Raw genomic sequence first — 27785 nt, 5'->3', positions numbered from 1 at the left:
CATGTTTCGAAGGCCTGAGACTTTCACTGTGAACTGTGGTTCTTTATCATGCGCATGTGTGCACACGGGGGTGTTCGGACACCGAGGAGAGTCTGCACAAAGTTGACTCTGGGAAATAAATCCATTCGCCGACCATGGGGATTGAACACAAGGCGATAGCGACAACTGGTTTAGGATCCAGCGCCGCTACCGACTGAGCTTATGATTTTCCCGCCACATTCTCTCCTGTGTTAAGGATTATGCCCACCATCTCAGATCTGTCCTGGTTTTTTTTATAAGGGAAAAGACCATATCTCTCATCTTTCTCCCCCCCCCCCCCCCCCCCCCTTTATGAATGTGTATTACTTTTAGTCTGTATGCATTTGCCCTTGACATCATCCAACCACTTCTCTCCCCTTTCATTCTTTTCCATTCCTAGAGTTCCTTCCCCTTTTTGCGTGTTTCCCCTCCATTTTCTTTCAAACCTTGTTCGTTCCGTGTTGCGTCTGCTTTTTGTTGTCTTTTGTGTTCTTGTTTTTCCCGATGAAGCTTGCAGAAGCGAAAATTCGTTATCGTCTTGTGTCGTCTTTGTATCGGTGAATACAGTAATCCTTTGTTTTTAACTTTTTTCTCTCATCTTGCTTTTTGGCTCACGTAAGTGTAGCCTATGCGATGGTAAACTCTGTCTGTCTGTGCGCGTGTGTGTGTGTGTGTGTGATAGAAACTTTAACATTTGAAGACGTCACATTATGGCGTAAGAGGGTTAGACGTCATGCGAAGGAATTACTGAAAGTCTCGGTCATTGTTATTTTGAGCGGGCCGAGACTAGTTGGCAGTCGTGTCCCTGAAATGTCGCTACACATGCAGACACAGACAGATCTAGATCTAGTGTCTCGCTTTCTTGCACAGTGTCACCTATGCTCACTGTGTGTGTGTGTGTGTGTGTGTACTGTGTGTGTGTGTGTGTGACGGAGTGATTGAGTTTGTGTTACTGTTTGTCGATTTCTTACGTGAGGCTTGAAGGCTTCGCCTCTTGTTTAAACTTAAAACCCTGAGCGTTGGTGAAAAGCTACATTCAATATCCAAAAGGAAGCATGCTCTTGCAGCTCGTTTGTTTTTTGAGATCACTGACATAATTTTTCATCAGCTCTGTTTCAAAGAAGTAAACAATATTAGCCTAGTGGTTAGAACGTCAGCCTTCTTAGTGGAAGGTTTGGGGTTCACATCCCGGCCGTGCCTGGTGGGATGCAGGTGGAGATTGTTCCAGGTCAACTTATATGCAGACCTGCTTGTGCCCAATTATCCCCCTTCATGTGTACACACAAGCAGAAGTACACACAAAGAAGGCTCTTACATGCCGAAGTATTGATAAAAAAAAAGTACCTAACCTGGTTACTGGTGGTTTACTTTTTACAAAAAAGATTGTGTGATCCATGTCAGAATTTGTTGGGTTTTTGAAACAAGAAAATACCCTGCACGCATCCCCCGAAATTGGAGTATGGCTGGAAAAAATAGTCATGCAAGTAAAAGCCCACTTGTGCAAAAAGGAGTTGTAGCCCCTGAACCGAGAAGAAAAACATTTTAGATAAGCTTAGATATACTGTCGTCCTGCTTACCTGCGGTCAGGGAGAAGATACAGCTTGCAGTAAGGGTTGCGGAACTTTCCAGAGTCTGTGAGAGGAAGCTCTACGGCACTGATGATGGTGATGATCAGCTGGTAGCTTTGTACGTCGTACCATAGCTTGATCTGAAACAGTAATGTCAATGTCATGTCTTGATCAGCTGGTAGCTTTGTACGTCGTACCATAGCTTGATCTGAAACAGTAACGTCAATGTCATTTCTTGATCTAAAACCATAAAGTCCATGTCATTTCTTGATTTAAAACCATAAAGTCCATGTCATTTCTTGATTTAAAACCATGAAGTCAATGTCATTTCTTGATCTGAAGCTCTAACGCCAACGCCATGTCTTGATCTGAACCCGTAATTAGTCAATGTTATTTCTTGATCTGAAACCATGAAGCCTGATATTAATTGGGTGGTCGACTTTGTGCGGTTCACTTCACAAAGCTTTCTGCATGAAGCTTTGGCATTGAGGTGGTAAGGGTGGCATCCTCCTTGTGGAGTGGGCCTTCCATTCAAGTACTTTCCACAAGTGCGTGACATGTTTCAGACCCTCAAACTTATCACATCATCGTTACTCCTCTCAAGTCCCTTGCGGCACCTCTTTCCCTTACCCACGTTGGAAGACCGTAAGCTCTTACCCGGTTGCGCAACTTAAGCAACCCTTGACTACCACTACGGTACCATCTTCCTTACAGAGGCCGCAGGCTTAACTCCTAATACATGAAATACCAAACAAAATTTGTTTGAATGATCTTCAGCACATGAACGGAGAGCATTCTTTAGTCTAATACTACACTCATCTGTTCAAGAATTCCTCCCATTGTTCTGAGATCAGCATGTTAATGCAAAACACATGCATTATAATAAATTCTCCGCCAAAGTTATTTCATGCGAGGCGATATAATATTCACCTCAGTTCACCGTCATGAGAAAGCTCACTACATGAAACTCGCATTTTTCATGAACTGTGAAAATGTCAATGAATATTTTTAAATCCAGTGAGACTCAGCCTGTAACCTCTACATACCAAAACAAATACCTGAGCCAGGTTATTCTCACCTCTATTTTTCCCGTCACCTGCGGGGAGTGTTGTTGCTTGCGGGAATGTCGTGACAGCTGTGACTCGGTGGGAGGCTGGATCGTCAGGTTGGGGTGGCGGTTGTCTGGAATGGCGTCCCTCAACCCGTAATCTGACACGTCAGAAAGAAAACTTGTCAGATGCTTGGCGAAAAATGACATAATCAAACACTCCATAAACTAACCTTTAACATATACTCATAATACAACTGGTAAAATACCCTGCACGAATCTGTCTTTTGTTTGGAGATACCTTTTCTGCTTCATATTTTACAACAGTTTGAAAAAGCTCCAAAAATCACTTGCAACTGTTGAAAGCACGACTGTGGTGTGTTTCTTTTGTCGGACACTGTACAGAACGGCTGAACATTTTTAATTATCAGGATACTGCACAGTTCATGCCACTTATTATTTAAATAAATACGGATGTATATACATGTAGCTGTTTGATTGAACATGAAAGCTCCCCCGCCAGGACCTCTCTAAAACAAACCAATGCATGTTTGCATGAAAATAACGCAAACACAGAAACAAAAAATGAATCAGAAGAAGCTGACATTATAAGAAATCTTCTTTTTGGAGCATTATTAAGAAAGTTATGACAGTTCCTGAAAGAAAGTATGTGCAATTAACACACCGAGTTAAATGCATTTTAATTAAAGTACATATTTTGTTGCCAGCAAGCAAACTCAAACTGCTGCTTGCACTCAGCATTTGAAAAATAAACTGAAAGAAGGATTGCAACATGACAACGCAAACTCATATATAAAACCTTTAACTGTAGTTTAAGGATTGCAATCTGAAGCGCGCACACACAAAAATTAAGTTGGGGTAAATGAAATAAAGAAACAAATTTTAACAAAATTTTAACAAAGCAAACAAAGAAAGAGAACATAATGTCATAACGACTTTGCAAAACTGGTATTGTTTTTATAAATCCAAATATAATAAGAACAAGTCGCGTAAGACGAAATTACTACATTTAGTCAAGCTGTGGAATTCACAGAATGAAACTGAACGCACTGCAATTTTTCACAATGACCGTATAAGTCCGCTGCTAGTGCAAAAGGCAGTGAAAGTGACGAGCCTGTTCAGCGCGGTAGCGGTTGCGCTGTGCTGCATAGCACGCTTTACTGTACCTCTCTTTGTTTTAACTTTCTGAGCGTGTTTTTAATCCAAACATATCATATTTATATGGTTTTGGAATCAGGAACCGACAAGGAATAAGATGAAATTGTTTTTAAAACTATTTTGGAATAATTTTTATATTTTTAATTTTCAGAGCTTGTTTTTAATCTGAATATAACATATTTATATGTTTTTGGAATCAGAACATGATGAAGAATAAAATAAAAGTAATTTTGGATCGTTTTATAAAAAAATAATTTTAATTACAATTTTCAGATTTTTAATGACCAAAGTCATGAATTAATTTTTAAGCCTCCATGCTGAAATGCAATACCGAAGTCCGGCATTCGTCGTAGATTGCTTGGCCAAAATTTCAATCAATTTGATTGAAAAATGAAGGCGTGACAGCTGTGCCGCATCAACTTTTACAAAAAGCCGGATATGACGTCATAAAAGACATTTATGGAAAAAATGAAAAAAACGTCTGGGGATTTCATACCCAGGAACTCTCATGTAAAATTTCATAATGATCGGTCCAGTAGTTTAGTCTGAATCGCTCTACACACACACACACGCACAGACACACACACACACACACACATACACCACGACCCTCGTCTCGATTCCCCCTCTATGTTAAAACATTTAGTCAAAACTTGACTAAATGTAAAAAGAAAGATTTGAATTTCAGATGATTTTTGCATATAGATCTGTTTTGCACCTGACCATTAAAATTGTCAGCTCAAGTGACAGTGTGTGTGTGTGTGTGTGTGTGTGTGTGTGTGTGTGTGTGTGTGTGTGTGTGTGTGTGTGTGTGTGTGTGTGTGTGTGTGTGTGTGTGTGTGTGTATTTGCATGCATTTGCAAGCGTGGCTCACAGTGTGTAAATACATGTACAAACATAGTACGTTGCATTAATTTCTTTATGCAACTGCAAGCCTATCCAGGGGCGGATCAGTTGCCTTGTAAGGGGGGGTGCACTTTGAATCGAAAGTGAATGTGATGGGCGCGAAGCGCCCGAATTTGCTAGGGGGGTCCGGGGGCATGCCCCCCCGGAAATTGTTTTTGCCCAAAGAAGCAAAATGGTGCCATCTGGTGCCATTTGAACTTATAAATGGTCATAGAATCAGCTTTCCCAATTTTTGTTTTTGTTTTTTTTTGCTGGAGGGGGGGGGGGGGGTGCACCTGCACCCTGTGCACCCCCCCCCCCCCTCATCCGCCCCTGCTATCTATATCTTGGAATACCAAAGAAATTGTTCATATTTCTAAAACCAAATATGAAATGAATAAGAAAGAGTGCAGGTAAAAAAAAACCTAATGCAAACATATAATATACAGTGGAACCTCTCTTTTAAGTGCCCCCATCACACCACTTTATAATCCTTCTTTGCTTTGCTTCTGTTAAAATGATGTCTGTACATTAACCTCCATTTTGAGACTCCCTCCCTGTCACGACCTGATTTTACCCCCCCCCCCCCCCCCCCCCCCCCCCCCGATTTGTGGAGGTCTTAATAACAGAACAAGTCGCGTAAGGCGAAAATACAATATTTAGTCAAGTAGCTGTGGAACTCACAGAATGAAAGTGAACGCAATGTAATTTTTCAGCAAGTCCGTATACTTGTAGCATCGTCAGTCCACCGCTCATGGCAAAGGCAGTGAAATTGACAAGAAGAGCGGGGTAGTAGTTGCGCTGAGAAGGATAGCACGCTTTTCTGTACCTCTCTTTGTTTTAACTTTCTGAGCGTGTTTTTAATCCAAACATATCATATCTATATGTTTTTGGAATCAGGAACCGACAAGGAATAAGATGAAAGTGTTTTTAAATTGATTTGGACAATTTAATTTTGATAATAATTTTTATATATTTAATTTTCAGAGCTTGTTTTTAATCCGAATATAACATATTTATATGTTTTTGGAATCAGCAAATGATGGAGAATAAGATAAATGTAAATTTGGATCGTTTTATAAATTTTTATTTTTTTTTACAATTTTCAGATTTTTAATGACCAAAGTCATTAATTAATTTTTAAGCCAGCAAGCTGAAATGCAATACCGAACCCCGGGCTTCGTCGAAGATTACTTGACCAAAATTTCAACCAATTTGGTTGAAAAATGAGGGCGTGACAGTGCCGCCTCAACTTTCACGAAAAGCCGGATATGACGTCATCAAAGACATTTATCAAAAAAATGAAAAAAACGTTCGGGGATTTCATACCCAGGAACTCTCATGTCAAATTTCATAAAGATCGGTCCAGTAGTTTAGTCTGAATCGCTCTACACACACACACACACACACGCACACACGCACGCACACACACACGCACATACACCACGACCCTCGTTTCGATTCCCCCTCGATGTTAAAATATTTAGTCAAAACTTGACTAAATATAAAAAGGGGGGGGGGGGGTACCACTGTATTGATATGCAAGGAAACAAACAAACGAACAAACAAGAGTGGGTTTGATTATAAAGTGCAAGCAAGCAGACACAGGGAAGAATCTCAGCCTTACCACGCAGCACCACACGCCTAGTAGGGTTGCGTAGGCGCTCAAAGCGTTGCACAGTTTGCATCACGGAAGCAGCTAAGCACACAGACACACAAACACATAGACACAAGCGGTGACGTAGTGTGGCTTCAGGTGAACACCGGTTGAACATTGTATTGGAAAAAGAAACTGGGATTCTAAGGGTTGTACGTATAAATGAAAGAAACACTTGGGCAGAAAAGATAAGGTGATCTATCTCTTTACAATACTGCGACCAATCACCAGCACCACTGTTGTAAACTAGAAATTCAAATCTTCAGCAGTGAAAATAGAATTTATTGCACAGGAATTCCTGAGTAAAAAGTCCAACTCTTATCACTAAGGTAAGACCTGACACTTAACAGGCTGGACGAAGTTGACTTCGTGAAGTCTACTTTACGAAGCACTCTGCACAAAGCATTGGCACAGCCCTAAGGTAGGGTAATTGTCATATGTGACCCTCCACCACGAAATGAGTCGCATGTCACCTTTGCATGATTTTCATATGTTTACATTTTCCTGAAGAGTTTTTTATGCTCTATCCAGTGGTGAAAACCGTTTTAGAAAAGAGCGAAAACTGTTTGAGTTATAAGCCTGTGATTAAGGTAACCCTCACACTGTTACCAGACACTCCCCGGGCTTATATTAAGCCTAGCGCAGAACCCCGCGCGAGGTGACATGCAACTCATTTCGTGGTGGAGGGTCACATATACTCCTGTACGGTTCCTCATGAAAATTTGGCTTCACTTTTTCCTTAGGATGAGAGCTGTCTCAGGAAAGCTTCACTGAACCAAAGAATGAGAAGAAATGATTCAAGGAAACACAAACTTTCACTGTGTATATAATATTTCATGCTGAACCATTGATAAGGAGTGTTTAAAAAAAATACTGAGTTATATACGAAGGAGAATGCTTCAATAGACCATTGTGAGAGATACAGGGTGCATTTCTCAGTGACCAGTTATAGGACTAACATTTCTAAAGGATGTACACATTAACATCAAAAGCGTGGGTGAAAGACGGAGGGCCAGGATATGTTGCGGTAAAGGCCAACAAAAAAAAAGTTGTATGTTTGTGGTCACCCGACCCTACCTAGTTTTTTCCCGCCGACCCTAGACTTTTTTTTATTGCATTTGTAAAAAAAAAAGAAGAAAAAAAGCGTCAAAACGAAAGTAACAGACGGCAGACGACACAAGGGGGATAACCCCGCATCCCTTTTGTCTCATTTGTTTTGTAATGTGTTGTCTTTCTCTTTGTATAGTAAGTCCAGTCTCTTTGCGTCACTGTATAGTTATTTTCTACCCTGACCACAAAAAAATAAAATAAAAAAATCCCTACCTACCTACCCTATTTTGTGTAGCCATGTTACCAGAAACATACAACTTTTTTTGGGGGGGCCCAATGCATCAGGCTGGTGAGGCTATTTAATCTAAACTTGACAAACAAACTAATTAGACAGCATTTGAGACAACCAGTCAGTGTCACAGTGATACAATTCTAGTGTACGTGTTACTTTCAATCGAACACAATCACCATATTCAAAGGCCTGATGGCTAAATGGCTATTCTGTTTAACAGCTTAACACAACAGCACGAAGCAGTCATTACAATGACTTAAAACAGGGTTTCTACAACAGTGAACATTTTACGAGCTAATGGTGTTGTGAAATACACACATGTCATGCGACCACTTCCCAACAAGAAACACCAAGCCAAACATTTATTTCAAATAAAAATCATACAGTTTAACTGACCAATGACTTTGTGAACCAACTTCCCTTCAAGGGTGTTCCAAATGCAGGCTATTACTGCTCAGTGCATCAAACCATTCATCCAACCCCCCACCCCCTCCCCCAACTCGCATGCTTCTTAACAATCCATCTTCCAACAGAAACTAAAATATGAATTTCATCCATCTTTCAATTCATGAACCAATCACTGTAAAACTGGTTATTGTCCCTTCACCACAAAATTATTTAGCAATCTATGTTTAAATATTTTATTTTTTTTAAACAAAAACTAACAGGCACCAACACCACCAGTACATAATTATAACCCCCAGACAACACCATATGTAATGCTATGCTAAATACAAAACTCAAAATTAAACCAAAGAGCAAAAGAATGGGGGCAAGAGGAGGAACTCACCTCTAGCATGATCAGTAAAGGCGGACTGCACCCCAGGTGGCATTTCTCCGTGCCTGTAAACAAAGAGGTTTGTTTGTTTGTTTGTTCGTTCATGGGCTGAAACTCCCACGGCTTTTACGTACATGACCGTTTTTACCCCGCCATTTAGGCAGCCATACGCCGCTTTCGGAGGAAGCATGCTGGGTATTTTCGTGTTTCTATAACCCACCGAACTCTGACATGGATTACAGGATCTTTTTCGTGCGCACTTGGTCTTGTGCTTGCGTGTACACACGGGGGTGTTCGGACACCGAGGAGAGTCTGCACACAAAGTTGACTCTGAGAAATAAATCTCTCGCCAAACGTGGGGACGAACTCACGCTGACAGCGGCCAACTGGATACAAATCCAGCGCGCTACCGACTGAGCTACATCCCCACCCCTAAACAAAGAGGTAAAGATAAGTTGTTCAGGTAATGTCTGATTTTACTGTAGGTAACAAAGTCATAGCAATTACTTGCTGATGCTGTCCATTCAGCACCAGTAGCAAAAGATTTGCATCTATGCAAGTGGAACCCCCCTATTAAGACAGGGTTTAACCTGGGAGAAAAAGGCAATGGGACATTTGTCCCCCTCAACCAGATTCCGATGGGACATAGTCTAAGGCAACAAGCACCAAAGAGGTCTGAACGCGTTTTGACTGAAGATGCAAAATGGTGCAATATGGTGCCATCTGAGAATTAGCCGCTATATCGTGTTATCTGTGTGTGTGTGTGTGTGTGTGTGTGTGTGTGTGTGTGCGTGTGTGTGTGTGTGTGTGTGTGTGTGTGAGTGCGAGTGTGTGTGTGTGTGTGAGTGTGAGTGTGTGTGTGTGTGAGTGGGTGTGTGTGTGTGATCCGATGTAAAGTGTACATTTGGTGGCGCAGTGGTATGTAATCTCAATGCGCCCTTTGACGCACTGAAGGGAAATGTGATGGGACATTTTCAGATTTAATGCGCCAATGGCGCAGGGCGCACTAGTAAATGAAACTTTGTTAAGACCTCACCAAAATCAGCCTTAAAAAAGAAGGGATCTTAAAAATGATAGTGTCATGTTCAGGAAAAAACCTAAAATAACAAGATCTTGTTGTCACTAAATTATAACAGATTTGAACCCCTTGACTGCCTTATGACGGGTATACCCGTCATGCGCTTGTGCAGCCGCAGCGCCTTAGGACGGGTTTACCCGTCTTCTCCGTTCGGGAATTTTCCAGAAATGCTACGCCACTGCTGACACAAAAATAGCAGCCAATGGCTTGGAAGGATACCTCATTCTCATGAATAAACATAAATGGTGACGCGGTTTTGCGTCAGAAGGCTATTTTTGGCCTTGGCGACAGGGTAGGGGAGAGAAATCTTGACTCATCAAAATGGCTAACGGTGACAGTCGACCGGGCCCTAGTAGGGAAAAACAAAGCCGGACTGACGCTACAGGCGGTGCAAATGATTATGGATACTGACAGGGGAAGGGGGAGATCTTCTTTCGGACGATTCGTTGGAAACAGGTAGATGACAGTGATTATAATCCTTTCTTCAAGCAAGCAAAACAGCCACTGTGTTTGATCCACAGGCACCGGAAGATGCGCCGGAACGATTTTTCAAAAGTTCATATTTAAACATCATTATAAGCCAAACTAATTATTATTTCCATGATTAGACACTAAAAACAGATTCTTGGTTCAATTTCCTTCAAAAATAACATAGGTTTTACTTACCTACTGCCAGTTTGGAGCTAGAAATTTTTGTGAATTATTACACCCCGAACTCCAATATTCCCTGGCAATCAGGAATGCACATACGCAAGTTTTGATTGGCAGCAAAAGGGTAAAGAGAAGGGTAAATTCAGAGTGAAATTTTTGTTTGACATCTAGGATTCAATTCAGTTAATAAAATACACAGCCGGAACATGTACTGCGCAGTAAGTCAAATCAAGTGTTCCTCTCACAAGCACTTACTTGACACTGCGATGAACTATGAGTTCGACTTGGGGTTCCTGTTTGGACTCTAGGATAATATCGTAGACTTCTTCATAGGTTGCTCCTTGTAACGAACGCCCATTCCATTCCACGACCTCGTCACCTGCACACAAATTTAAAATCTTAATTTGCATTCAAAGGAAAGAAAAAAGATAATACAGTGGTGTACTTGTGATGCAAGGCCTCTCCGTTGATAAGACATCTCCCATGAAAGGACACCTTCTGTTGTCGCTTCATCTATTAACTTAACCAAAATATACCTGTTATGACAGACCACCTGCAATGGGGACATTTGTGTCAGATCTTAAGGACCGTCCTTTCATCACAGGTACAACTGTATGCAGAGATTCCAGGGGTGGTGTACGCAAGAAAGTGTCAAAGTGGGTGGGAATCAAAGCACCAATGGGTTACATTAGGTCGGAAATCTCAAACAAATTGCAGTTTCAACCAATAGGACCCAGCGCTTGTTTCTCACCCAGTTTGGCACTTTCTCATGCACACAACTTCTAGGGGACAAAAGGTACTGTGTGAGAGAGAGAGATATGAAGGTGGGGGTGGAGGAGGAGACTTAAATTCAACCTTACAATGCCCCCCCCTCCCCCCACACCCCCCCCCTAAAAAGAAAATGTGTTGTACCCACATTCAGACCACAAAAAAGTTGCATTGTCTTGTTACTCATAAAGAATTGTTGCAACAACAAGGAAACAAATATAAACAAAATGAATAAAATATCCAAATAGATCAACTATCATACTAACCAGGACGTAGGTGCCCAACAGTGTCTGCGATGCTGCCTTTCTTGACTTTGGAGATGAATGCCCCAAGCTTTCCATGGTCACCCACCTTGCCGCCAACGACCTTCAAACCTGCACAAAGGTCAAGGTCATTGTCAATCAAGGTCAAACGGTCAGCTAGGGGTTAATGTGACATTGACAAAACAACATAGCTGAAAAACTGTGTATGAGTTAATGGACTGAAAATGATCTATCTCTGATACTGAAGAAAAAGACACACAGCCTTACCACCTCTGGGTTTGTAAATTAAGTACAGTTCCACATCTCTCTCTCTCTCTCTCTCTCTCTCTCTCTCTCTCTCTCTCTCTCTCTCTCTCTCTCTCTCTCTCTCTCTCTCTCTCTCAGATTCTCTCTCTCTCTCTCTCTCTCTCTCTCTCTCTCTCTCTCTCTCTTATATGTGTGTGTGTGTGTGTGTGTGTGTGTGTGTGTTTATGAGAGTTGTTCATGCTGCAATATTATATAACACTGTAGTACAAACAGGGCTAAAATCAGCTTGTAATTCTAAAATGCTTTTAAAATGAAATTTCATCATCTTTCCAATTATGGATAAGCCGCACAAGTCCCAATCGGAGTAGACAGATGTGCATAGGCTTGTAGGTAATAAAATACAGTATTCATTTTACTCATACGTGCATTGTAAATAATTCTACATAATTATACGTATAAAGTTATTTCTGCTAAAAAATCTTGTCCTAGAATAAATAACACCAATTAACACAGCAACAAGAAAATCACCGTGAAAAGCTAAAATGTTATTTAAAGACTACAACTGCACAAAACATAAAGCCACATGTTGAACTTGAAGAGAAGGAATCACAGAAATAGAAAACAATGAATAAAAATACAACAGTAAATTTAATAAATGCTAGATGACCGAGGTCATGGGTTCTATGCCCCCCCCCCCCCCCCCCCCCCCCCCACCTCACTCATTCTCTCTCACTCTCTCGCTCTCTCTCTCTCGACTCTCTCTCTCTCTCTCTCTCTCTCTCTCTCTCTCTCTCTCTCTCTCTCTCTCTCTCTCTCTCTCTCTCTCTTTTGCTAACGTTTACACATGTGGAGATTGACACACACTCATGTGCAGATGCAACCAAGATTTAAAGAGTTTAAAATTGCAGGCAGGAAAAAGATGATTGAATAATGAATTCTTAAATGCATTTGATTTTGAAATGGTTCTTTAATTTTTAAGACAGATTTGCACAACACCAAAAGGCTGACAACACCAAACAATTGAAATACTTTTGCAGAACAATCAAAAGAGAGGTATGATCATGTCATGTACATTAATTTGCCCTGAAGAAATATGGAGATCCAGATAGAGCGAGATTGAGAGAGAAAAAGGAGACTGAGGGAGAGAGAGAACGTGTGTGGGAGGGGGGGGGGAGTGGTGGAGGTAGAGAATGGAGGTGGGGGATGAGGGAATGAATTCTAAGAGGTAACTGAAAAATCAGAAAAGATTGATGCAATAACCAACACTGACAAATGAAATCACTGAATCCACAGTCATCTTTGATGTCGACATTCAGTTTTCAAAACAATGCATCTACAGGAGAAAAGATTTATAAGAAAAAAAGGACATGAAACAGTTTGCAGAAAATGTCCATACCGATAGCGCCTTCACCTAAAACACAAGAACAGACGGTCAAACCATGCCAAGTTTCGTCCACTCCAGGCCAAGAAAGTTTGAAATGTGATAATGTAGGACGTAGGTACACAAAGATCACACATAGAGTCTGTGACACAAAGAGTGTGTGACACATAGTAGCACACTAATGATTTTTTTTTAATAAATAATTGTTTGAAAGATTTGAAGAATAACAGCATATAAAAAGAATAAAATTCCACCGAAAAAAACAAGTATCAAATTATTAACAGACTAAACTATTTCAGAAATTTCATAATTATCACCCAAAAAAACTTGCATATTAATAGGTATTCATACAGAGTCCACTGACGTGTCAATATAAAAAAAAAACCTTTTGTTGATGGAAAATAATGTAGACACATACAGAATGAGAGGAAACATATGTTGCTTGGTCTTTGCCTGCGAAATGTAGTAATTTTCACAATTTGTTATGCTTTCCACTTGGCAACCATTTCGTTTGTCTCTTTTTTAATAGCAGCCGAAATAAAAGCACAAAAAAATTGCAAATTTTCACATTTCATGAGTAAAGGTAACAAAGAGAGAGTTCAAAGAAGTATGAACGAAAGCTTCCGCTTAGAAAACAAACCTTGAAACAACACTAAAGAACAAGATTATTAATCAACCACTGAACTCTGAGTGACGAAAAATGTATGAACAAAAGCATCCGCCCAGAAAACACACTTTGAAATTACACCTAAGAGCAAGCGAATGAACCACTGGCTCAATGACACAACAAAAGCCCTGCTGTTACAGTGTAATGTCAAATGGTAATGTTCACAGCAATTCAAGATGATTGATCTGGATCAACATTCTGAGGGGAATAGAAAAATCCAGTTTCAGATGAATCCTCCACAGCAGGTCCTTTGGAATCTAGTGAACCAGAAAGAGCACAATGCCTATGGAGAAATTAATTAAGTTACACAATAATTTAAATGTGTCATCCATTGAAAAAAAACTCGACCTGTCTCTCATTACATTTGCTGTGAAACACAATGACTGGTTCTCTCACTACGCTTTCATCCGTTCATGACGCCTTTAAATGTTCAGCACCAGCTGACAGAAGATAACAGTATCCATGAGAGGGAGAAAATACTCATTGAATTTCCTTTCACCAGCAAAGGTCCAATGGAAACCACAGGCAGAAAATTTGGGATGCTGTCTACCATTTCAAAGCTGGCAGCAACAAGATCGAGTTGCGCCACCACCCACTGTAACTGTGTTTAGGTGAAATCTGAGATATCTGCACTTCTGGCAGAATAACTGGGTCTTCTATGAGCCAATTGGCGGTGAATCGGGGGTACGAGATAGATACTGTCTCTGCCGAGTCATCACATAAAGTTGACCCATGTCCAACCCGGGCTGGATACAAAACCTTGACCCGAGTCAATCACAAGTCTAGTGCTATACCAACTGAGCTACCAAACCCCTCGAACCAGTATGTTCAGATGACCACTGTAAAGAAACAACTCCTGACCAGTTCCTCAACTCTCAAAAGCAGTAAACTACGCCTCTTAATGATAGAGAGAGACAGATGATAAAAGCTGCATGAGATCATGTTGTTCAAAAGAAAAAACAAAGATGATCTGAGCAGTCTAACAACCTGAAAGTGTTCACCAGGAGCCTAGTAATCATAGAACTAGATCTAGAAATTTGAGAAACTAGATAGAAGGAATGCTAAAGCTATTTTCAAACACACAATGTGACCTAGAACAGAAAGCTCAATGAGATCATGTGGCTCAAAAGAGAAACGGATGATTGGAGAAGTCCAGGGCCATTGAAAGCATTTACACCATGAGACAAAAGCATTTCTGCCTCGGAATGAAAGAATAAATCTCTACAATCGTGTATCCCCTGCAAGGAATTGATTTTAAATCCTGTTCTTCCAGCATTTCCATTGTGGAAAGTAAAAGGTTTTTTTTTTTTTTTTTTTTTTGTTTTTTTGTTGCTCATCTTCACCCAGGCACACATCGTAGAGCTTCGGCTCTGATATCTTTGACCCAAATTGCTCTAAGCAGAGAGGTCGTTAAACTGTATTTTCGTCGACCACCCGGACTCTAATCCTAGATCTAGAGACTACAGGGAATAGCTACCAGCAAAGAGATAAAGACACAATGTGACCAATAAGGCCAAAAAAAAAAATAGGTGTGGTTACGGTAACATAGCCAAAAAAAATAGGGTAGGCAGGTAGGCAATCACTTTTTTTTTTTTTTAAACTTTTTTTTCTAATGTGTACAAATTAAACCTACTTGACAGGGAAATAAGTGTGCGACTCGGGCGATTTCGCTTTCATTGCGTTTTCTGCACTCGTTTTCTTTTTTTTTCTTTCTTTTTTTTTGACAAATGTAATAAAAAGTTATAGGGTCGGCCCCGAAAAATAGGGTAGGTCGGGTTACCGTAACCACACCTATTTTTTTTTAGGCCTAACAGAAAGCTGCATATGAGATCATGTGACTGAAAAAAAGATTAAGATGGTCTGAATAAATCACAAGCGTCCTTTACAGATCTAGATCTAGAGGATCGAGGAACTAAGATACTAGCAAGGCTAAATCAATAATGAAGAAACAATGTGACCAACAGCAGAAAACTACATGACATCATGTGGCTGGAATGAGAAAAAGTTTCTGTCCAGTAATCTAAAACGAACTTGAAGCAATTCCACAATGGGTCTAACGACGCACCTATATAAGAAGCTTAAGGAACTAGAATACACCAGCAAAGCTAAAACAATATTTAGTCTTTCTATGACAGAAAGGCAAATGTTACAAAGTCCTTTCTACAGAGACTGGCCAACCGGTAGCAGAACAGCAAGAGATCAGTCAAAGCACCAATACACCTTCTCAAGCTAGACGACAGAAACTGGACTGCGCTAGGGAAGAGGAAGGAAGGGCGGAAGGAAGAGAAGCGGAAGATAACGAACACACACCTAGAATAGCGGAAGAGTCTGTTTTCTGGCTCCCACCTTCCAGGACGGTTTTCTTGAGGATCATGTGACCTATCCACTTGTTCCCATCCGCAGAAGGCTGCCATGTCACAGGGTGCTGTGCGCGTAACAAACAGAAATAAAATCAAAGTCAAGTCCAAACTGTTCTCTTTTACATCTGAAATGGTTCTTAAGTTGAGTAATAACCAGTAAATTAATGTGACCTTAATACATACATTCATTGGCAAAGAAATGTTGCCTGAAAAGTATCATTTAAATAGAAATTATACGCTTGGATCAGCTAAAAATTGGCAAACAATTTACCAAATTATACATCCTGAAATGTAATTCTTTCACGTGAATCCACAGAAATATCAAGACATGCCTGGAAGTCAGTTTCAATTAAAATGTGCCTGGTCTTTAAACCCTGAAATATACAAATGATAGATGAATCAATCAAAACAGTTTACACACACACACACACACACACACATTATGCAGCACACACACACACACACACACACACACACACACACACACACACACACACACACACACACACATTATGCAGCACACACACACACACACACACACACACACACACACACACACACACACACACACACACACATGGATGTTTACAGTCATGGACAGATGTGTACACAGTAAGAAATGGAAAGGCGGTGGCCGAAAGGGAAAGGAAAGGGGGGGGGGGGGGGGGTCGCCAAGGGGGAGGGTGTAGGTGGAGAGGGGGGGGGGGATTTGTATGAAGGGGACCTAAGGACAGGGACCTGGTGTGCCTGTTAAAATAGCACCTTGAAGAAAAAGAAGTTTAAGATAGAAACGACAGGGTAATATAGACAAGGACCTTTAAGATAGAAACGACAGGGTAATGTAGACAAGGACCTTTAATATAGAAATGACAGGGTAATGTAGACAAGGACCTTTAAGATAGAAACGACAGGGTAATGTAGACAAGGACCTTTAAGACAGAAACGACAGGGTAATGTAGACAAGGACCTTTAAGATAGAAACGACAGGGTAATGTAGACAAGGACCTTTAAGATAGAAACAACAGGGTAATGTAGACCATATAAAAACAAAAGAGGCATGGAAATAGTCAAATAGCTCAGTTGAACAGAGATGAGCGATTAGAGCGGTGTTGATCGAGTTTGTGCCCTTCAGGTAGGTAGGTGAGTGGGTAGGCCAGTGTTGGAGGGTATTGGGAGTTTGGGTAGATGGAAGGGTCAGGGTGGGCGCGAGGAGTTGGGGTAGATGGGTGGGTCTGGGCACTTAGAGGAAGTTTGGGTAGATTGGTGGGTAGGTGGGTATGGGGAGGGAGTATCGGTCACTGGTGGGTGGATAGGTACAGGGGGGGGGGAGGGAGGGGGAGAGTATCAGTTTTAGTTTTACAGGTTTAGGGGTGTGGTGGCAGTGACTTAAGAGGATGGAAATGGAGGTAACACTATGGTTGAATGTTTTGAGCAAGATCCAGTTTTGTGAGAAAAAAAGGTTGTGTTTTGTGGTGAACAGCTCTGTGACCTTTTTCGTTTTGTTAAGCTTTTATCACTATATTTTATCACATACCTAACACTGCCTGAAGTGCACATCACTGTAATTTCAAATACATTATAATGAAAACAAAAAACATTGGCTGTGGGTGACTTATCAGTGTACTATTCTGAAATTCAAACAAACTGGTCTCAATCACTGTTTTGGAAAAATCTGTGTACTGGTTTATTATAGGTTCCGAGTTTTTGAAAAAAAGATTGTAACATTCACTTCTCCCACAGCCCGCAAGTGACCACTGAAAAAGATCTTCAGGACACTCCTTCATATGCTATATTTCACAAACGCAGCTGTATGTGTTGCATGAACAGACAAATATGGGTATGTGTGTATTGCTGTGTACTTAAATTATGAGTCTATATGTTCTGAGAGTGTGTTTTATGTGATGTTCTTGTACACGAGACAAAAGAAAAATGTCTGTTTGTTGCACTCAGATAATAAAGTTTTATTGAATTGCATTGAATTGAATTGAGTTGAATTGAATTGAATTGAATACTCTCACGTATGACAGTTAGTTGAGATGGCTTGAGGGAGTTTTTACTGTGATCGTGGACCCCCGCCCCAGCGTTTGAAGACCCCTCAATTAAGAGGCATTTAGGACCCTTTTTCTCAGATTTTATGTTTACAGCATCAGTAAATCTACCCCCATTTTAAGACTCCCTCCCTATTAAAAGTGATTTTCCCACTTGATTTTAGGTCTTCCAAGGGGAATTCAGCTGTAATCGATCAGTATTTCAAAATATATATATGAGACTGTGCCAAAAGGTGACGTTTTCATGTCAGTATGTCCCAAATGACATCACCAGTACATTTTTCATTCTATCTAATCTGTTTTCGTTCTATTTTTTCTAATAACATGCGTTAACAATTGATTGCCAACTGGAATGGAAGAGCACAAAAAGTGTAACTTGATATGTAGTTTCTCTAGAGGGAAAAACATCTTCCACTTTCATGTCAGTGTGTCCCATGCAACATACATTTGCCAAACAGCTATGTGCAAGTAGATTATTTGTTAGTGGTATAGAAAATACTGATCAACAATTAAAGTCAGTTTTCACATTCATTTTCTACCTATTTCTTATTTGTTTATTCTGTTGGCAATGGTGAAATGTCAGCAATCGTGTGTCATTCGGGACAGTAGACATGACACCTGACCTTTTGGCACAGTCTCATATATGTAATAGTGTTACAGCCTGGTTACAGTCAAACAAAGCGATTTGTATCAGCAGTAGTTGATACAGCTTGAGGAAGCCTTTACTGTGAATATTCCCTAACACAAAATACAAAATCAACAAAAATGCGGCTCAGAGGTTTTTTTTGCAGCAGGCAGAAAGCTAAGTAACCCACACACATCCCAGCCATTCTTGGGCACTATCCCCTGCATCCAGCACTGGCTGTGACTATTGATCCTAGCGTGGCCAGAGGGCTTAAAATAGCAGAGGCAGCAATTCTTCCCTCTCTCATCCATCAACTGGCTCCCTACCGTCTTGCTGACTACACAGACACAGTCCGCTCCAGAACCTTCTCCTGATCCCAAGCTGCATGTACATTTGGCAGTCAGGTCTCTTGACTTCATGACGGTCTGTAGTCTTTCGGAGCAAGAGTCATTTTTAGTCTATCGGTTGCTGGTTTAAAGGTCCAACTACATGACTGATCATTTGTAACCTTGCTGGTTTTAAAGGTCAAACTAGTTGAACTGATCATTCAACCTTGCTGGTTTTAAAGGTCAAACTAGTTGAACTGCATGATCCTTCAACCTTGCTGGTTTAAAGGTCAATCTAGTTAAACTGATCATTCAACCTTGCTGGTTCAAAGGTCGAACTAGTTAAACTGATCACTCAACCTTGCTGGTTTAAAGGTCAATCTAGTTAAACTGATCATTCAACCTTGCTGGTTTAAAGGCATATGTACGCGCTCCCGTGTTTACAAAGTGTAGTTTGCCCATAATCGATGTCAAACGCACCATAAGACCATATAATGACGATATGTCACCATGCGCGGACCATAATACATGCATTACAGCTTGTTCTAGCCTCTGAAAAAGTGAGGATGCCAACAAAGCCGCGGTGTTAGCTCCCTTGCATCAACGTTACATGTGTTGCCAAATCTATACATAGGACGATCCAGATCAAAATGAAAATTAACATATCTCAACATTGAAGGGGTCCTAGACCACAATATTTTGCAGGGAACTTAATTTAGCATGTCTCCAGCTGTTGGTAAAGCAATTAGCGTGTATAGTCATCGAGTACATATGCCTTTAAAGGTCAATCTAGTTAAACTGATCATTCAACCTTGCTGGTTTAAAGGTCAAACTAGTGGAACTGATCATTCAATCTTGCTGATTAAATGATTTCAAGGCCAATCTAGTTAAACTGATCACTCAACCTTGCTGGTTTAAAGGTCAAACTAGATTTCCTACATGCAGGTACTTATTTAGAAACTTGTACAACCTAATTGAAAAAAAAAGATAGAGGTATAAAAAATGGGTATAAAACTATTAGTTTAACTTTAAATGTTCAGAATCTGGATTTTTAAAAAAGAGGAAACAAAAGTACCTTATTTCGAGCCCACTCCTCGTAGAGAGTTTGGTTGCTACTCGACAGACCGGTGTCGATACCCGAATCCTTAACGTGCGGTTCAGAACTTCCCCCGCTCTCTGTCTCCACGCTAGTGCCTCGCCCAGTGTCATACAGCAAGAGCTTCTCAGAGTGCTCCCCCTTGGGCCCTGACCTGTCTCGCCCTACCGTGCGCCACCCGATCACTAGCTCCCCTATAACACAAACAAAAAATAAAACAAACACAAAATGTAAATCACCTCCCTTTAACAACAGAACAAAATGAGTTTGAATAAAAAATACCAGATTCCCGTCCACAGAGCGGAAGTAGGTTGCTTTTCAAGCAGGAACAAAACTGACAAAACGGAACTGAAAATGAAAGAAAAAAGTCACAAACAAAAACAGGTCGACACGCTGAGAAGAAGGAAAAAATGAGATCACAGCACTGGTCAGAGTGTGTTTTGCACTGGCAAACTGTGTTCAAATGGAAACTGAAGATTTAAGTATATAATATGATAACAATAAGAAAAATAATAAAACAGTGTAAAATCAACCACACTATAGAGACTCAGTGAGGAATCAAAGAGAGGACAAAATACCACAAAAGGTGCAACAATCAAGTTCACCCCTGTTTCTCAAAACAAAACAAAACGACTGAAAATCTCCTTTCCCATCTAAAATCTACGTATTGCCAAAGTCCAGCCCAGTTCAACGCAGAGTATCTTGCAGTAAACAGACACAAGCCAGAAAAGATCAATCTGTACAGACACACCAGGAAAAGACCTCACAATCATTACGTAAGGCCTCACAATCATTACGTCAGTGCTCACAACATCAGCGCAGCTGTGACACTGAAGGACGTAAGGCCTCACAATCATTACGTCAGTGCTCACAACATCAGCGCAGCTGTGACACTGAAGGGAACAACGCATTTTATGTTCACATGGATCCATAAATAAATGTACTTTTCCCTCTTCTTAAAACAGCATCACCTTGAACTTTAGGGTAATTTATAGATCTGGCCTATTCAGTTACACAACTTGTAAAGATCAACACTTACATCTGATAGTGATACTGTGATGTTTACTAATACCACTTTATATTCACCTCAATAATTATTGCTGGTTGTATTTCAAAATGGCTCAATCAGTATCTGTTCAAAAAATAAAAGCTTTAAGCAGACTAGTTCAAGACAAATAGTCCAAAAAGCAATTAAGTCTAATTTAGGTTTTGTCATAATTGTTATTTTCATGTCAGCTAGCTAAGCTGAAGATAGAATTGTACATCTGACTTGCCTTGCAAGAACATTAATGACTTGAGAATGACTGTATCATCCAGAAAATCTCTTCTCCGTTGTTATATTATCACAAAATTGGTCTTGGACTTAAAGGCACAGTAAGCCTCCCGTAAACCATCACAGATACTGTCAGGCTTTTACACACAGTACCTTTCATTTAAACACTCACCGCTTGAGAACATCCTAGGTGCCCTCCGTAAAGAGCGAGCAATTTTCAAAGAATTTATTTTTGCGTGGTTTATCTTACCCCTGAGCCATCATGAACCCGTGTGATCAGGTTTCCCTTTTTCACAATGTAGTCGTCAGTTAGTAATTTGAATGCGACTCGCTGTGAGCTTATCTGCAAATAGCACGTTATTAAGTACCTCTGACTTATGCACGAAACAAACGGCTGTGGTTCACAAGAACTCTAGCGACGGCTTTTGACGCAGAGGAACTGGCGATAGGCATAAACCGTCGTCTGCTACGAGAACCACGACCTTGCGTGACCCTGCTTCCGGGCTTTTCTTTTTTCAAACTTTCAAAACTTCGAATTGTACTGATCTTGTCTTGATGAAAAAAGAATTCTTTTATGATTTAAGAATGTTTGTGTAACAAGCTGTCAATTTAGTATTTAGATTTTAAAAGTTAGGTTTAGCGCCAAAACGCACCACGGTCCGATTGTCTACTAAGACAAGCTGCAAAATTAATTCTTTGAAAATTGCTTGCTCTTTACGTAGGGCACCCAGGATGTTCCCGTTTAGTGAGCGTTCAAATGGAAGGGTGTTTGTACTGTGTGTAAAAGCCTGACAGTATATGTGATGGTTTACGGGAGGGCTTACTGTGTCTTTAAGGTCGCAGCATTTTCTTTTTCTAATCACAGCCAAAGATTTTAGTCATTCACTTCTGTTGTTGGAAAAAATTGGACCAATAAAATGTTTCTCTTGGGACTTTTTTTCTAATCACAGCCACTTCCGTAGTTGAAAAATTAGATTAGAAATAGAATGATAAATGTGATATTTGGAGGAAAATATGCTTAGTGTTTGCATGTTTTTATACTGATAACCTAACCAGATGTTACAATCTATTATCCTCTAGTCTGCCACTCATACTATTATTAATAGCCTAGTTTTATATTATAATAGTCATTCGCCTGACATTTATAATGATTATTAACTGTTGAAATAAAAATAATTCTCACATCGACACTGCAGCTCTCATTTGGTATTTATGCAATGTCATCAAGAACTGATTCAGAAAAGCCTTATTAGTTCCACTCCAGTACTTAAAAGCACAGTGCAGCTCACACTAGCCTTCGTTTTGCGTTTTTGTTGCAGCTGAGTGCATTTACAGTTCAAAAATCCTCCTATGGTAGTAAAACAAACCCAAAACTACCCAACGACGACATATATGTGAAGCTCGACAGTTTCTTGTTCACACGAGTGCATAAATTAACCTAGTTATTACGTGGTGTTTGGTCGGAGTTCGATTCAACTGAGTGATTCCGGCCTCCATTTTGTTTTACACAAACTCATGATGATGTCTGACATAGTTTGCTAGTGACGTGTCTTTTTGTGCATGATGTGGTGATCTACCTGATCTAAATTTAGATCCAAAAATAGGTCAAGACCAGCCGGGTCCGAGTACGAAATTAATTCGTAAAAAAATTGCAGTTCTTGACTCTTTTGGTGCAAGTCAATGAAACTTGGTAGTTCTTCTAACGGATAGCTGCCTGAGGTATGACTAAAAGCCCCAGGGGCTCCGTGCACCTGGATTTGACATATAAGTTCAGTACCTTTAAATCTGGAAAGTTCTGTGTGCATTTATGTATTGCCTTAATTAGTAGACTCATGCATGTTAAATTGTTCAGACCATAACCATGGTTACACCAGAGACATAGATATATATACACTTAACCCGTAGCTAATGTGAAGGATGCAAAACAACCTAATATTATTATTAATACTGTGGTTTATGAATACTAAAATAGAAGTGATTATTTATTTATTACATCCCTGACTCAGAAACGAACTTGTGTGGAGTTTTATTATAGGTTTTTATTATCTAACCAGCTTGGATAATATATCACAATTAGATTAATCCGACATTGAAGGCACGCCTAGGAAAGCAAATCAATGACTGCTGATTCATCACACAGATCAAAGAAAGGACGCCTTCCTCCACTTTTAAGAATAATGAGATTGAGGAGAAAAGAATATATTATTAAAATGGGCAGTGAATTGGAAGTTGGAACCAAGAAATAGACAAATTAGCTGTTTCAAAATGTCCAACACAATGAGTATAAGTACGATAGGTCAGAACTCCGGGCCACTTCATGATGATGCCCAAACAGACTTAGATAATAATGCTCTTTCCTTGTTAAAGCTGTGGTCTATTTATGGCTTTCCGGGGCTACGAGGTTGAAAAATAGGGATGAAAATAATGTACAGAAATCTGTACAGCAAACACTACCCGAAACCCCACCTATACGGCGTGTATGACCTTGAGAGCTTCAGTCAACGCTTGAATTTTGCAGGGATAACATCTGGTTTTCTCTCTCAAGACTGATCATATTTTATCTTCAAGCGAGATCAAGGGGAAAAAATAAACGCCCCGGTGAAGAGTCGAACTCTCGACCTCGAGACTTTGTGTCTGATTTCCTAACCACTAGGCTAACTGCGCCAATTGAGAAAAAGAAGGAAAAACATTGATATGAATTCATGTTATGTTATTCTTGAAGAAGCATGATTTATATCTCTATCCGCCCACTGTTCAGACGTGAATAAATTTATTACTATTTCTTTGATGTCTGTTTTCAACTGTGCAGAGAGCTTTGAAGAGATTCAATTACTGTTCTTGTCATGTTTCTTGCATGTTGTAAATAGAGATATCGCAGCTATTTGCATGGCGCGAATGTCGTGTAGCCTGACGGTGTAAACATGTACCGCGATTCCGTGAAATATGTTTGCAAATAAAGGCAAATTTGAATGGCAATTGTTACGTTTTTGCAACGCATGAATGGTAATTCAAGCGTAGAATGATATAACATTATTAGTATTAGTATGTCTATCTTTGACAACACTGGTGGGGTGGCCTAGCGGTTAAGACATCAGCCCCGACATTTCGAGGCCCCGAGGCCTAGAGTTCGAATCCCTGCCAAGTCGTTTATTTTTTTTCTGCTCAATCCTTCTTGACAAGTATGCTTAGCTCTGAGAGAGCAAAGCGGATGTTACCACTGCAAAATCCAAGCGTTGACTGAAGTTTTCAAGGTCATACACGCCGTATAGATGGGGTTTCGGGTAGTGTTTGCTGTACAGAATTCTGTACATGATTTTCAGCCCTATAATCTTTTCAAACTCGTAGCCCGGATAGTCCTAAATAGACTACAGCTTTAAGTTCTTCAAGGAGGTGTGTTGTATTTTCTCACAGACGGGCATGTAACTGTGGAAATTGGGTTGGAAAAGGAAACATGGTGGTGGTGGGATGGAGTGGGCATGGGGTGGGGGGATCAAGGTACTGCTGGACTTTCCAACACAATCTTTGAAGTCTAATACAGGGTTTGTTGGGGATGGGGGGGGATGGGGGTTAAGGATACGAGGTGGGAGCTGGTGGCAATAGATGGGTGGAAGGTAACAGAAGCAAGGGAGCGGGGGGGGGGGGGGGGGGGGGGTGGTGGTGGTGGTGGTTTCAGCTGGACAAGGGGAGGGCCCTGTATAGGCAGGCGCCGGACGTTTCAACACAATCTTTGAAGGAGAATAGAATACAGGGGTGGGGGGGTGGGGGGTGGGGGTTAGAGGTGGGAGTTGGAGGGGCCTGGAGAGGAGCAGGAGGTAACAGAACACTAGAGGGACAAGGGGGGAGAGAGGGTGGGGTGGGGAGGCCTGGAGAGGAGCAGTAGGTAACAGAACACTAGAGGGACAAGGGGGGAGAGAGGGTGGGGTGGGGAGGCCTGGAGAGGAGCAGTAGGTAACAGAACACTAGAGGGACGAGGGGGGAGAGAGGGTAGGGTGGGGAGAGAGAGAGAGTTGGGGGAGAGGGAAGGGGGAAGGCCCTGGGGAGGAGAGGGGTGTGATTGGGGTGAGGGTGAAGAGAGCGGCTGGGGTTGATGGTTGACGGTGAAGCACTTGTGAGCGAGGGGGTCAGAAGAGGGGGGGGGAGAGGGAGGGGGAGCAGGAAGAGGGAAGGAGGGAGGCCTGGAGATTGTAGGGGGGTGATTGGGGTGAGGGTGAAGAGAGCGACTGGGGCTGGGGTTGATGGTGAAACACTGGCGAGCGAGTGGAGGGACTCACCGACAGAAACTTTTTAATTTTGGCTGCAAGGATTTCATCCTTTTTCCACTGCTCTGTGGAGTCATATTGCCCGCCGCGCTTATAGTCCCCACTCTTTTGAATGGACACAGCTGCTGACAACAACACCACAGCAGCAGAGTTACACCGTGTTCAACTTTACATTTCATTGCATGTCACATTGCAACACAATACAGCAGTACCTGCGATATGTGGACCCTCCAATGAGAGGACACCTCCCTAAAAAGGACACTTTCTGTTGTCCCTTTTTCTATTATCTCTACCAAAGTATACCTGTCATGACAGGCCACCTGCCATGTAGGGACTCTTTTGGCTCGTCCCAAAGGGTGTCCTTTCATCGCAGGTACCACTGTACTACATACAGAGGTATTTTGAAGCGCTCATCAAGAAAGACTTGTTAAATTTAATGGCTTAGGCTATATATGCATAGACACCTTCACCAACATGCATAAAATATTGTTGACAAAAATAATAATAGAGAAAATAAATAATAAAGATACAAATTGCAAAAGTGCAAGACGTGCAACTGTAGAAAAACATGACAAATATACTTCAGGTCTCTTTCCTGAAAGGAAACATGTGGATTAAATGAAGCTAGGTTATGTTTTGCGTTATGCATAATTCAGCGCACCAAAAAGAAGCATAAACAAAATTAAACACAATTTTAGATTATGCATGCGATTCCTGCTCGAAGTCACCAAAAGCAGACAAAGGTTGACACAGACAGACACAGACACACACACACACATACACATGCACAGACACACAGACACACACACACACACACACTACCAACACATACAATACTGTCTCATACATAAGATATATATATCACAATATGTGCACAATACATTTAAGTCTTGCACACACTGCGAGTCACTGTATGCGTTTGATTTACATCAATTTGCACGATGGTAAAATTTTCTGCAGCTAAATTTATACATTTAAAAATGATAAAAACAGCTTAACCATGTGGTAATTTAATAATATCATAACCTTTAAAATACTGTGAGTGTGACACATTGTACAAAAATGGACAGACACAAAGAAACGAAAAAGGGAAAACAAGAGAACCTGATATATATATCTGTCTGAGTTGGGTTTTTTTTTTAAGTATGCTAAAATTTTACAAATCATTTAAAAAAAATATAAATGGGTAGCCAATTCATAAATACTATAAAACAACATAAAGAATATGAACTTACTAGATTGTCAATGTCAGGACTGATCACTGACAATGACATCAATGAACTCTTTCAGAACAAAAACTTTAGCTCCTGCAGAGAATTACCAGCTGTAACAGCTGCAGTTTAAACAGGATCCAAGTCCAAGTAGAAATCCAAGAACAAATAATACTTAACATACCATGAACACTTTTCAAAACATCAACAGGTGTCGCACTGACTTTTAATTACTTTGAGTAAGTTGACACAAAACAAGAAATATTGTGCACCGTAGCCATGTGGCTTAGGCCAAAAAAAAAAAAAAGGTGTGGTTACGGTAACATAGCCAAAAAAAATAGGGTAGGAAGGTAGGCAATCACTTTTTTTTTTTTAACTTTTTTTTCTAATGTGTACAAATTAAACCTACTTGACAGGGAAATAAGTGTGCGACTGGGGCGATTTTGCTTTCATTGCGTTTTCTGCACTCGTTTTTTTTTTTTTTTTTTTTTTTTTTTGACAAATGTAATAAAAAGTTATAGGGTCAGCCACTAAAAATAGGGTAGGTCGGGTTACCGTAACCACACCTATTTTTTTTTTTAGGCCTTATAGGAAAAGGGCGCCTGCAAAATGCAATTAGTGGAACATTTTGCAATCAACATGTACGAGCACAGGCCATGTATCAACTTCAACTCAAAGTGTTTATCATTTTGGATTTTAGACAAAACTGTGTTAAAAGTTGAGTGGATGACGATAATTTAACTAACCAAAGTGTAAAGGAAGTAAAGAGAGTCGGACAGATAACAGGAGGGAGATAAAGGACGGAAGACAGAGAAATTATCAAGTGAAAGCAGTACATAATCTTAGTTAAAGTTAAACTACAGAGTTATAGTAAAATCCTACCTGTTTGTTCAGTATTAAATTTGAGACCTGGGTGGCCCAGTGGTAACGCACTTGCGCTCGGAAGCGAGAGGTTGCGAGTTCGACCCTGGGTCAGAGCGTTAGCAATTTTCTCCCCCCTTTCCTAACCTAGGTGGTGGGTTCAAGTGCTAGTCTTTCGGATGAGACGAAAAACCGAG

At 40.6% G+C, this 27785-nt stretch overlaps 1 protein-coding gene across 2 annotated transcripts in view; it reads right to left on the bottom strand.

The window, feature by feature from the left end:
- Window positions 1-27785, bottom strand: part of LOC138980350 (regulating synaptic membrane exocytosis protein 2-like) — a 47119-nt gene that overhangs the window by 18129 nt on the left and 1205 nt on the right. Inside the window, exons 2-8 of one of the 2 annotated variants that reach the window (XM_070353219.1) lie at window positions 19964-20178; window positions 15840-15954; window positions 11239-11346; window positions 10460-10583; window positions 8488-8540; window positions 2665-2795; window positions 1596-1726 (exon numbers count right to left, since the gene is read on the bottom strand). In XM_070353219.1, coding sequence (XP_070209320.1) covers window positions 1596-1726; window positions 2665-2795; window positions 8488-8540; window positions 10460-10583; window positions 11239-11346; window positions 15840-15954; window positions 19964-20178 — 877 coding nt within the window. Of the gene's footprint in view, window positions 1-1595; window positions 1727-2664; window positions 2796-8487; window positions 8541-10459; window positions 10584-11238; window positions 11347-15839; window positions 15955-19963; window positions 20179-25528; window positions 26242-27785 lie in introns of those variants that run through there. The other variant, XM_070353220.1, reaches the window with a different exon arrangement.

Source organism: Littorina saxatilis, linkage group LG11 (assembly GCF_037325665.1).
Source record: "Littorina saxatilis isolate snail1 linkage group LG11, US_GU_Lsax_2.0, whole genome shotgun sequence".
NCBI classification, from domain to species: Eukaryota; Metazoa; Mollusca; class Gastropoda; order Littorinimorpha; family Littorinidae; genus Littorina; species Littorina saxatilis.
Note: the sequence above shows the minus strand (reverse complement) of the source record. Positions and strands in the feature narration are given on the sequence as shown.